The following is a 13470-nucleotide window of genomic DNA, read 5'->3' as shown; positions in this document are numbered from 1 at the left end:
AGTATACAACTTGATATAAAATAAAAAATAAAATTGTTAATATGTTTTTGAAAGAAAAAAAAATATTGTGTTGTCAAGATACTTGAATTGATATTAAAATTAATTAAGGAAATAGATATTTATGATTAAAAAAAAAAAAAAAAACCCGATGGGCAATCATTGGAAACCAATATTTGGAAGAGTAGTAAGGGGTATTTTGATCTGTTGTGCCGTTATAAATGGCAAGTTTAAAATTTTTCTATCTCTTTTCAAAATTCATTTTTGATACCAATGATTAATCCAACATGCAAATAAATTTGCCAAATATGATATATATAAATCATAAATAAACCTAAATATAGATTAAGGCTTGTTTGATTAAGAAAAAAAATTTAATTTTTCGATAAATTGTGATAAAAATCAATAAAATGTGTTGTTGAAAAGTTGTGAGTTCAATGAAATATATTATTAAAATTTAATTTTTGACTTTGATTTAAATTTTAATCAAAATTTCAACCGAACCACACATGGGCTAAGTATAAATATGATCAAAAGAAAACATTAATGAACAATTCTCGTTGTACAGAATTGTTCTTACATAAGAAAACCATAAGTCTCACAAAGGGTCGGCCCACTTCGTGACCCAATGTAATAAAAAATGAAAAAAAAAAAAATTCCGCCCCACCCATGTGTGAGACCCTGTAAGAGATCTGTAAACTGGAAGTTTGTACACCCAGCCCGGTTGAACATTAATATGCATATTATTACATTAGAGTGCACATTTTATTTTATTTTCTTTTTGGTTTGAAGGCAAATGGAAACCTTCTATTAACTTAAGCTACTGCAAAGTCAAAATGTAGAATACAGTCCTATATGGTACTAAAATCTTGTAAAATAACAAAAACAACAATTTATAGTAACAAAAAAGCTAAAATAATCGACGCAATAGCTTCCAAAGCAACACACAGTATGCTCATACATGAGTCGCACTCTACCACCCCGATGCAAAATCAAAGCGCTTAGCAAAAGTAAGTGACATAAGTTGTCCCCTTCCAAATAGCGACATCCTCGTTCAACTCCTTGCAGCCATAAATTGTGTTTAGATCGAACTTTAAGAAGACTTCCATATTATTTTTTATGTTGAAGATGATAAGAGGATTCGCATTTCTGCCTTTTATTTCTTTTGAAAAAGAAATTTATTGAAGTTATTATTTCTGTGGAACAAACGTGACCGCATTTGTTTTGGTTTTGCAACAGTGTTGAAGAATATACTTGGTTCAAATGGTTTTGGAGAAAACGAAGGACATGACTTTAACATACATAAAATCGTAAAATCATGAATAAAAGCTCGATTAAAGCTCGATCAACGTTTACCCTTATCAAATCCTTAAAAATAAATAAATAAATAAAATAATAATAATAATAATAAATCTCTTGGTGCCCCAATATTTCACCCATATACGATTTTAAGCATTCAGTCAACAATATTTAAGCTAATGTTTGGTTTCTATTTTCTTAAACTCAACCATATATTCTCCCAGTAAAATAGTTTTACACGAGCTTTTACATCCTCAAGCTACAAAGAGGATAGGCTAGTGGGGCTTCCCCACGTGTAAACAATACAAATTATAATGCTACAGGAGCAAGTATATTAAGTAAAATCAATGAAAAGAAAAGGGGATATTTTCCTTACATTTTCACCGCAGTCACGAAAAACATAACTTTTTTCCAATTTTATTTTCAGAAGATCACCATCAAATAAGGGCTTAACCAATATAATTGACCATGATGAAACCCTGTAAGCTACCAAAACTGTCGGCAGACAAAGCTATAGCTTAAATCAATAACTTGAACTAAATTAGATAAAGACGGAAGAAGCAGACAACAATCAGTTGAAAATATTGAATGTTTGGTTTAAAATTCCACATCAATTATTAGGTCACCAAAAATTGATCGAGCCAGATAGGTTTGAGTTTTCAGAACCAATAGGATCAATGGGGTAAGGGGGGAAAGAGATATATCATGAAATGTCTAAAATAAAGTCATGGAACGAAGTTAACTAAATTTAAGCGGAAAGGCCTGAAAACATAAACCTCATTTCCTTTCACTTAATAGATTCTAGATGAATCAAAGAACCGAATAAAAATCGAATCTCCCAAAATTTTTTTTAATTCATTTATTTTAAATAAATCAAATTATTTTATTTTTTCTAAATAAGTTTGCTGGCTAGTTAATTTAGCTCAAATCCAAAAATATGATTTCCCTATTTCTAATTTTCAATCCAAACCCAACTTAATCAAATTGACCTATGTTTTTCAAAAGTATGTTATTTTGTTGTAGTATCGTTTCCATCGTTATAAAGAAATCAAATTGAAACTCGACAGCTCCTCTCTTAATTATTTAAGCTCACTATTGTTTTCTTCCTGTGATTTTAACAATTAAATCTACAAAAAACTCTGCAAAGAGAAACATAAAAGACATATAAGATTGGATTATGTTATTTTGTAAGAGTTAAGATTGAACACGTAATTAGTTGAATTAACGTATCTTTGTAAATATTTAAAAAACTAATTATGTTACAAAATCTGTAAACCGAACGGAATTGAACCAAATAGAATCGAACCTGAACAGTTCCATAATTAAATTTGGAACGAGAATCCAATCGTCCGGACCATGCCCACCCATGAAAAAATTGCTTAAAATCCAATCAAAATTCCTCCCAGATAGGGGCTAAAATATCTATATAACAACCATTCTTCAAAATCAGTCTACGTAAGATTTTTTCAAAACACAAGGTAGAAGATTCAACACTATGAGCAAATAACACTACGCATTTGAATTGGCGGCCTTTTGTAACACCCTCATTTTCGTTTTCTTTTTCTTTTAATAAAAATATTGAAACACAATAAATCATTATATTAAAGCAATTTACAAAATAAATCCTGCATTTACAGTGTATTTACAATTTCCATAAAAATATTTACAAGTTTACATTTTCCATACTGTATTTTAGTTATTGATAACGAAAAAATACATTTTGAAAGGGAAAATTAATATATATATATATATATACAAATTTACAATAAATAGCTAAATAGACCAAAATATTCTTAATTCAAAGAATAAATTATGCCTTACACATTAAATTATATAACACTTTACATAATCATGTTACACATATGTTACTAAATATTATACTTTGATTGAAAGATGGTAAAGAATGTTTACAAATTTATGATTTCATTTCTTTAAACTACAGCATGAAAAAATAGAAAATTAATTTTAACAAACTAATATTGCTGAAAAATACGGCAAAACTTTCATTTGATTTTTTCCAACATTATGAAATGGATTAGTGGAAATTATTAGTTATCATCATCTAATAAATAAGTTATGTTATAAATTATGCCTTACACATTAAATTATATAACACTTTACATAATCATGTTACACATATTTTACTAAATATTATACTTTGATTTTAAGATGGTAAAGAATGTTTACAAAATTCATGATTTCATTTCTTTACACTACAGCATGAAAAAATAGAAAATTAATTTTAACAAACTAATATTGCTGAAAAATACGGCAAAACTTTCATTTGATTTTTTCCAACATTATGAAATGGATTAGTGGAAATTATTAGTTATCATCATCTAATAAATAAGTTATGTTCAACGAGTTAAAATTTTTAAAAGATCAATTAAATTAGTATATGATATGATTTATTATTCTACAGTTTAAATTTGCCAAATATGATACAGAAATCATAAGACCTAAAAATATATTAAAAACTTGATTGATTTAAATAAAAGATTAAATTTTAATAAAATTTGATGAAATATGTGGTTGAAAATTTGTGTATAAAAAATGATTGGTTAAATTTAATTTAAATTTTAATCATCTTTTAAGCTTAACCAAACAGAGGTTAAGAGGTTGTTTCAACCCCATTTTTAGCAAATAATATATTTTGAAATCGTGTTTTGATAGGGAATGTGTGGTTAAAAAATAAAGAAATGTTTTAAACTTATGCGTAAAGAATGTGTAGTCGAAAAGAAAAAAGGGGAAAATGTATTTTGATATTTAAAAAAAAAAAAAAAAAGAAATCAAACAAGTCCTAAATATAAATATGATTTAAAGAAAACATTACTGAACATTATTTCATTAGGGTACACATTTATTACCCCCAAAAACATAAAAATTCTCAATGCAGATGATGTTGCAAGCAGGCATCTCGAACAGTTCCTCACGTTTTTGTTCTCAATTGGATCAAATTCTACACATTTTGTATGGAACCGCTCGTCATACAATTTTCAATAATCGTACCTTTCCCTATGGAGAACAGACCTTGTGAAATAAATGTTAGGCGCCTTGATTTTCAACTTCTTCAGCTTGGACTTGGCATTTTCAATGGCACGACTACTCACACTCCTACATCGAAATAGATCAATGTACTCAAGATCCAAGCACCCTTCACAGATCAATGTACTCAAGATCCAAGCACCCTTCACAGATCAGATTAAGTCCATTATCCGTCAACTTGGAACCTTGGAGTTCAACATCAAAAGATGAGGCATAAATATTCCAATGGCAGCAACTTCTTCATCCCCATCCCTTGGATAGGCATTCAGATACTCATTCAGGATAATTCCAAAATGTGGGGAAGGATCCACCCAGATCATCATATTCCGCATAAGAATATGCAAGTTAGGACAATGTGATCCAATGGTTGTCAATGACTTGAAAGATATTTTATAACAGCAGCTGATATCGACCTCCTTAAGCTTGGGACATCCAGAAGCTATTTCAGCCATAATTGAATCAGACACACGAGGACAGCTCTGAATAGAGAGAACTTGAAGATTTGGACACCTGTTTGGTTGGTTGATAAAAATTGTGAGTACCGTGAAATATTAGTCTAGAGAAAAATGAGTTTTAAGAAATAGGAGTCGAACAAGAGCCGCAGAAAAGCATTGGATGCATTAATAAGCTAGAGAAGGAGATATGAAGACTTGGCTCTAATGATTGGTGATTCATTTCTAATGTGAAGAAAAGAAAGTCACAACTTTGTAATGTATCAAATATTCTTTCCATTTCAGTATTAATTGAAAGAAGATCGAAATCATGGTGATTTTAAGAATTTAATCAACGATATTAAGCTCATTTTGATTTTCATTTTCATTACTGAAACTGTCCACACACAAGCTGTTACCAATAACTTGAACTAAAATAGATAAAGCCGGAAGAAATAAACAACAATCAGCTGAAAATATTGACGGTAAAAGCAAGTTGAACAATAATTTCGTGTCCGGTCAAAAAGAAATTTCCATCTCCACCCAAACTGCCAATGGGATAAATCAAATCGATAACTGAAAGAATAATTTAAGGCAGTAATCACAAATGAGTGAGCGGATACACAGGAAAATAAACAAAAATACATTTGAGCAACCAAAGAGAGGGAGCAGTTCGGGCAGTGTCTAACACGGATTTCGGAAAGGGACCCATTGCTCCAGCCGACGACTGATAATATCATGTTATCGATCCTGCTCTCGAATTCGGGGGTTGAGAATCGGGATGAATCAGTGACCGAGTCGAAGTTAGTCTCGAGGTCGGATCTTTGCATTTCTCTAGCCACGGCTTGCACACACGCATGGCTCCCAGCCATCGGTCCTTCAAAGAGAGGCGCGAAAGAATATTGTGGAGGCACTCGTCGATCAGTTCGGCCCAGTCACGAGCGAGTTCTCCTGAGTCAGTGATATTGTCTTGGTTGTAGCCCTCCATTTTAGATCTTGCTTCCATTTTAGATCTTGCTCTTACAATGCATTTGACTGATTCTACTGAATATTTACCCTCACGTGGGGTCGGTCCATGCATTAGAAAATGGCAAAAAATAAAATAAAATAAATAAATAAATAATAAAAAATAAAGAAGACTCCACCTATGTGAGACCCTTGTAAAAGGTCTGAGTTTGGCCTGTAAGAGCTATAAATCAAGTCGGGCAATAGCTTTTTCTACGAGATGAGTTACCTATGAATGAAACGAACAATAGAGTCCATGCAGTCAGTCATATGTATCTGTAGGTCGAGGATACAATGAAGAAAAATCATGCTAATATCAATATGGCTATGGTACTAATCTATTCCAATTGTCAAGATCGTCAGAGACATTTGGGATGATTACAGCAATCCCATACTCAAACTTGTTACAGTAATAAATCCAAATGGCACCATGTTCAAATGATTCAATTTTTAATACTCATCATCCAATTCGGTTTGACTTTTGAGGTTTTGTAGCCACGACTTTGGTGTTTTTCTAATAATGTGTGCAGAGTTCATGATCAACCAGAAGATTTATGATATACCAAAAAACTTCGCTCCAAATATCACGAAGACATACTTGGCTTCTCAACTATACAAGTATAGGAACCAAAAGCACACTGTTCAATATGAAACCGACTATGATCTAGTTTCGAGGAGCGTGAGAAAGGCATGATATTCTGTTTCATTTTGTTGAATTTTTCTATCAAGATGTATTCCGTTTTATTACTTTCGTCCACAGCTTTTGTTATGGTATTTATTAGAATTGCACCAGATCCCTTCCAGTTCAGCAATCCAGACATCTTATTTCAACGGATCAGATTCATTCTCCAGCCTTCCACACAGATTCAGCCAGCTCTTTCCAACTGTTATAGTTAGTTAGTTAGTTAGTAGTTGTTAGTCACTCTCTCTATAAATACTGCACGTGTAGGCATTGTAATTCATTGGAGTAGAGTCTTCCAATCCCCCCTTTTATGGAGGTGTCTCTCCTCCATGGAGTGTATTCCTCCTTTCATGGAGTGCCTTTTCTTCTCCTATTATGGAGTTTGTTCTTCTCCTTTATGGAGTTCAATTGAAGTTTCTTCATTCAATAAATTCTAACATGGTATTAGAGCAAAAGAATTTGCTTCCTGCTGCCGTTTTCCTGAAATTTAATTCATCTCATTCTTCTTGTCTTTTGCTCAATGAAAGCAGATTTATCACATTTCATACAGACCATCCTTCAATTTGTCCACATCTGAAGATAAGATTTTTGCTCTTCTTTTCCAGAATTTTGCTGTTATCATTCCCAACATTACACTAGAATCATGATTTTTTTTCAACAGTTCTGTGTATTCTGAAGGCTGTTGTTAATGGGTAGAACCTTCAAAGTACAAAAGACATTCATGTTCAGAGAATAAAAACTGGTAGCAACATTTTCCAGATCATAGAAGAATTAGAGCTTATTGCGAAGTGAATCAGCAAACTAAAATAAGTCTTTGCTTCTCCATAACCAATCAATCACATGCATCATGCAGAGTTTTGTCAGTGTTGCCACTGCCTGATGCTGCAGTTGTAGATCGTTCAATAACTCGAGTGTTTCATCCACCGTATTAACAGGCTTCAACAGGTGCCTGTTGAATACATTTCATTTGTTGGCTTTCTTGCTGATCCACATTACGGTGGGATATCATATGTTGAAAAGGAAGAAGTTCAAACTCTATTGAGGCAGGATCCTAACTTTTAGAAGTACAGACCAAATGACCTGATTGTTAATGAGAATGATGTTCTGGAATCGCTGATGAACGACGGAACAATCGACGCCATCAGATTGAAAATAATCACTTAGTTAAAAGCCAAAGAAGACGTTTCTTCTTCTGGGTCTATCATCATCAGAAGACGTTTCTTCTTCAGATGCAGAAGCCATTGTTTTTACCAGAACTTCTTTTGCATCCATTTCCCTTAATCTTCAAGATGGATAGTCCATCTAAACGGAGGTGTATTAGAATTGCACCAGATCCCTTCCAATGCAGCAATCCAGACATCGTATTTCAATGGATCAGATTCATTCTCCAGCCTTCCACATAGATTCAGCCAGCTCTTTCCAGCTGTTATAGTTAGTTAGTAGTTGTTAGTTAGTCACTTTCTCTCACTAAATACTACACGTGTAGGCATTGTAATTCATTGGAGTATAGTCTTCCAATCCCTCCTTTTATGGAGGTTTCTCTCCTCCATGGAGTGTATTTCCTCCTTTCATGTAGTGCCTTTTCTTCTCCTATTATGGATTTGTTCTTCTCCTTTATGGAGTTCAATTGAAGTTTCTTCATTCAATAAATTCTAATAGTATGTACTTTTTAGCCTCCATTTTTAAGCAAAGTCTTTAAGGAAAATTTCCATTCAAAAACCATCAAACTGGTGTTAAAAATAAATAAATAAAAGAACCAAAAAGAGAGAGAGAGAGAGAGAGAGAGAGAGAGAGAGAGAGAGTAATAGTGATATTTCACACTGCAATCACCACTCAAGATCTCAACATCCTGTTTGACAACCATTATTGTAAAAATTTTTAAAAAAAAAGGAGTTTTTAAATAGTGATTTTTAGGAGAAATTGTGGTTAAAAAATAGGAAAAAGTATTTGACCGAACAATTGACAGGATCTTATCATCCTAACCATATGAAAATCCAGGTTTAGTGCGATTTTAACCGAACAAATGACAAATGGTAACTGTCTAAAGAGGATCTACTTTTTAGAATATATGGTCCAGATTTAAAGAGAAATAAATCGATACCGTACATAGAAATAAAGAGAAAATGTGATCAAATTAGAAGCGAAAAAATATTTAAGGAAACTGTACCGATTTCAGTGTAGACTAAATAAACATATATTTGGTGATTTGAAATAATATATAGCAGTTGATAGAATAAAACTGAAAATAAATAAACAAATTTATGTCATCTTTATCAAATTTATCAAGAGTAAAGTTTAATTTCCATAATTAGGTCTGTGGAAGCATTTGTTTTGGTTTCGCAACAGTGTCGAAGAAAATACTTGGTTCAAATGGTTTTCAAGAAGCAAAGGACATGACTTTGACATACATAAAACAGTGAAATCGTAAATAAAAGCTGGATTAAAGATCGTTTGACGTTTACCCTAATCATATCCGGAAAAGAAAATAATAATAATGAAGAAAAAGAAGAAGAAGACAACAATAAATCTCTTGGTGCCCAGATATTTCATCCATAGGCGACTTTAAGAAGGTAATCAACGATATTAAGCTCATTTTGATTTCCATTTTCTAATGAAACCTTGTAAATTACTGAAATTGTCCACACACAAGCTAGCTGTAATAAAAAAAACTTGAACTAAAATAGATAAAGTCGGATGAAATAAACAACAATCAGCTGAAAATATTTAGGGTTTAGTTTAAAATTCCAGAATCAAAATGAAATTTCCATCTCCACCCAAACAGATTTCCCTCCTAATTTAATTCAATTCTAGAATGATTTAAGGAACTAATCACAAATGAGTGAGCAGATACGCAGGAAAATAAACAAAAATACCTTTGAGCAACCAAAGAAAGGGAGCGATCCGAGCAGTGTCTAACACGGATTTCGGAAAGGGATCCATTGCTCCAGCCGACGACTGATACTATCATGTTATCGATCCTGCTCTCGAATTCGGGGGTCCAGAATCAGGGTAACTCAGTGACCGAGTCGAAGTCAGTCTCGGGGTCGAACACTGAGTTGAGGGTCGGATCTTTGCATTCCTGTAGCCACGCCTTGCACACACGCATACTCCCAGCCATCGGTCCTCCAAAGAGAGGCGCGAAAGGATGTTGCGGAGGCACTCGCTGATCAGCTCGGCCCAGTCACGAGCGTGTTCTCCTGAGTCAGTGATATTGTCTTGGTTGTAACCCTCCATTTTAGATTTCGCACTTACAGTTCATTGATTGATTCTATTCGAGGAAGTTCAGTACATAAACTGCGCAGAGATGGCGCGTTTCGTACGGTAATAGTCATCAACAAGAAATATCTATAATTTGTGGTTGAAGGCGAATCTTTATTTTGTTGGCGAAATGATAATACCGTGCTTTAATAAAAGGATTTTGTAGAACTGTTACCATCTTGTTAACTGAAAAATGTGTAGCAAAATGTATTGAGTGAAAAAACAATTATTATTATTTTTTTAAAACTGTCAAATGTTAGAGAATGTCACGTCATATTCGATCAAATAGAATGTCCATCAAGCTTAACTGTTAATAAAATCGACATTATAGACCTCTAGTTCTTCCAAATCATAAATAAACCTAAATATATATTAAGGCCCTGTCTGATTAAGAAAAAAAATAATTTTTCGATAAATTATGAAAAAAATCAATAAAATGTGTAGTTGAAAAGTTGTGAATTTCATAAAATATATGATTAAAATTTAATTTTTGACTTCGATTTAAATTTTAATCAATTTTTCAACTAAACCACACATGGGCTAAGTATAAATATGATCAAAAGAAAACATTTAATATGCATATTATTACATGGACCATTCATTACATTAGAGTACACATTTTCTTTTCTTTTCTTTTTGGTTTGAAGCCAAATAGAAACACTTTCCATTAACTTAAGCTACTGCGAACTCAAAGTGTGGAATACAGTCCTATATGGTACTAAAATCTTGTAAAATAAAGTCACTTTATTCCCTCACAACGAATGAAGCCACAAAAACAACAATTTATGTTAACAAAAAAGGCTAAAATAATCAACACGATAGCTAACTAAGGAACACACACCTTGCTCAAGCACGAGTCGCACTCTACCATCCCAATGCAAAATCAAAGCGCTTAGCAAAAATAAGTGACATAACTTGTCCCGTTCCAAATAGCGACATCCTCGTTCATCTCCTTGCAGCCATGTAGCCATAAATTGTGTTCAGATCAAACTTGAAGAAGACTTCCATACTGTCTTCTATGTTGAAGATGATAAGAGGATTCTCATTTATGCCTTTTATTTCTTTTGAAAAAGAAAATTATTGAAGTTATTATGAGTTTCAGAGGAAATTGTTTTAGACCATAAAAAATAGAAATTCTTCATGAAGCTGGTTGGAAGATCAACGCATCGCTGGGAGATTTTAGCAGGCACCACGCACAACTCCTCATAACCCCACGTTAACGTTCTCAATTGGATCAAATTTTGTACACCTACAAGAGCAAATAAGACCATATGTGTGCACCTGTTTGGTTGGTTGATAAAATTTTTGAGTCCCGTTTAATATGTGGGTTAAAAGTAAGTTTGGAGAAAAATGAGTTTTAAGAAATAGGGACCGAACAAGGACCATAGAAAAGCATTGGATGCATTAAATCGGGGTTAAACTAGAGAAGGAATGGAAGGAGATATGAAGACTCGGCTCTAATGATTGCTGATTCATTTCGATTTTATCATATCAAATATTCATTCCAGTTCAGTGTTACTTGAAAGAAGATGAAATGGTGGCCATAATTAGTACAAGAAAAAGGTATCTGTGGAACAAACGTGACTGCATTTGTTGTGGTTTAGCTTTCAACAATGTATTTTTCAATAAAATAATATTACACGTAACTTCAAAATTTTTTCTTATTTTTTAACCACCACACATTTCATATAGATACACTATTCAAAACTGCATTTTTTATAACAAAAAATGGGGCTCAAACAAGGGCTAAAGCTCGATCAAGGTTTACCCTCATCAAATCCAAAGCAAAACAAAAAACAGTAATTCTCTTGGTGCCCCAATATTTCACCCATATGTGATTTTAAGCATTCAATCAACAATATTTAAGCTAATGTTTGGTTCCTGTTACGCCCTTATCTGAACCACTTCGGAAAGTCTGTCACTGCATCATACGGGGTATCCAACACCCATCCGAAATGGTTCTAAAGTGACTCCACCACTAACGTTGGCGAGCTGCTAACGCCTTGCGAGACACAAACAATTCTACTCAACCGAAGAGTTCTTGCCTTTGACATCGAAGCGCAATGCACCCCGAGGATCTCTATTAGAGGATCCACCGTCAATTTCAGAAAGAGATCTGTGTCAAGATCCTTTCTGCCCCCAAGGTTTAATTGATTTGACGTCTCCATAGGCCCAGTTGATGTGACGTATCACTTTATGTGAATTCAACTCGGGAGAAGTTATTACCCGCCCACTCTATAGACACTGCAGATTGACGCCTATAAGCAGACATCTCACACCGTCAGATGCATACATGTGTCCCACATCTAACGGTTTTCCTCAACTATAAATACCCAAAGTTTGACAAGAGGCAATGGTAATGAAACTCTTACAACTTAGCTCTCTATAACAAATAAATATATATTCTCCTCCCCACCCTTTTTGCACAACCTTGACACTGCTCTGATCACCAGAAGCTAAATTGACCATTGGAGTGTCTGCGGCCGCCGTCGCCTCCGGTAGTTTTGGCCTTGTGCATCTAACCGTGCGTTGACTGTGTGCAGGGAAGATTACGTGGAGCAGCTATCGGTTGGCCATATAGAAGGTCCAATTCGCGAGGTCAACAGTTCCTATTTTCTAAAATTCAACCACATATTCTTCAAATAAAATAGTTTTGCACGAGCTTTTACATCCTCAAACTACAAAGAGGATAGGCTAGTGGGGCTTTCCCAACCGTAAACAATACAAATTATAATGCTACAGCAGTAGCTATTTTAAGTAAAATCTATGAGGAAGATTACGTGGAACAACTATCGGTTGGCCACGTAGAAGGTCCAATTCGCGAGGTCAACAGTTCCTATTTTCTAAAATTCAACCACATATTCTTCAAATAAAATAGTTTTGCACGAGCTTTTACATCCTCAAACTACAAAGAGGATAGGCTAGTGGGGCTTTCCCAACCGTAAACAATACAAATTATAATGCTACAGCAGTAGCTATTTTAAGTAAAATCTATGGAAAGGAAAAGGGATATTTTCCTTACATTTTCACCGCATCTCCAAAAATGTCACCTTTTTTCAAATTTTATTTTCAAAAGATCACAATCAAGTAAGGGCTTAACCAATATAATTGACCTTGTAAATTACTAAAACTGTCGACATACAAAGCTATAGCTTAAATCAATAACTTGGATTAAATTAGATAAAGACGGAAAAAAGTAGACAACAATAAGCTGAAAATATTGAAGGTTTGGTATAAAATTTCACATCAATTATTAGGTCACCAAAAATTGATTGAGCAAGATGGGAATTGAGTTTTCAAAACCTCGATTAATAATGTAATTATTATTATTATTATTATTATTATTATTATTATTATTATTATTATTATTATTATTATTATTATTATAGAACGAAAATAACACAAATAACCTTAATCATTATCTTTGAAAAACGAAAGAGAAGGGCAAAATGAATATTACACCATTTGGTGTAAAAAATGGTGCAATGAATATGGTGCAACATTGTTCATGTTGCACCATTTTGGTGATTGGAGGGACGCTTGCACCAAATTTTGGTGCAAAAGAGTGCCCATTGGAGATGTGAACTTCAAATCACCAAATTGCACCATTTTTTGGTGCAAAGTTGCTGCAATGCTACACTATTCACTTTGCACCAAAATGGTGCAAAGTGGTGAAAGTTTATTTTCGTTGTTGTAATGTTTTTATTAATTGTACTATATTTTTTATATTTATTAATGAATTTAATCTTTTTC

At 33.3% G+C, this 13470-nt stretch overlaps 1 protein-coding gene across 1 annotated transcript in view; it reads right to left on the bottom strand.

Annotated features, from left to right (window-relative positions):
- Positions 1-4211: 4211 nt before the first annotated feature.
- LOC111403783 (F-box protein SKIP1-like) overlaps positions 4212-13470 on the bottom strand; it is a 12774-nt gene continuing 3515 nt past the window's right edge. Inside the window, exons 2-3 of the mRNA XM_023032407.1 lie at positions 4465-4851; positions 4212-4430 (exon numbers count right to left, since the gene is read on the bottom strand). Of these exons, the coding sequence (XP_022888175.1) occupies positions 4515-4851 (337 nt within the window). The 3' untranslated portion in view covers positions 4212-4430; positions 4465-4514. The remainder of the gene's footprint in view (positions 4431-4464; positions 4852-13470) is intronic.

Source organism: Olea europaea, chromosome 11 (genome assembly GCF_002742605.1).
Source record: "Olea europaea var. sylvestris chromosome 11, O_europaea_v1, whole genome shotgun sequence".
Taxonomy (NCBI): domain Eukaryota; kingdom Viridiplantae; phylum Streptophyta; class Magnoliopsida; order Lamiales; family Oleaceae; genus Olea; species Olea europaea.
This window is presented reverse-complemented; position numbering and strand designations above follow the sequence as displayed.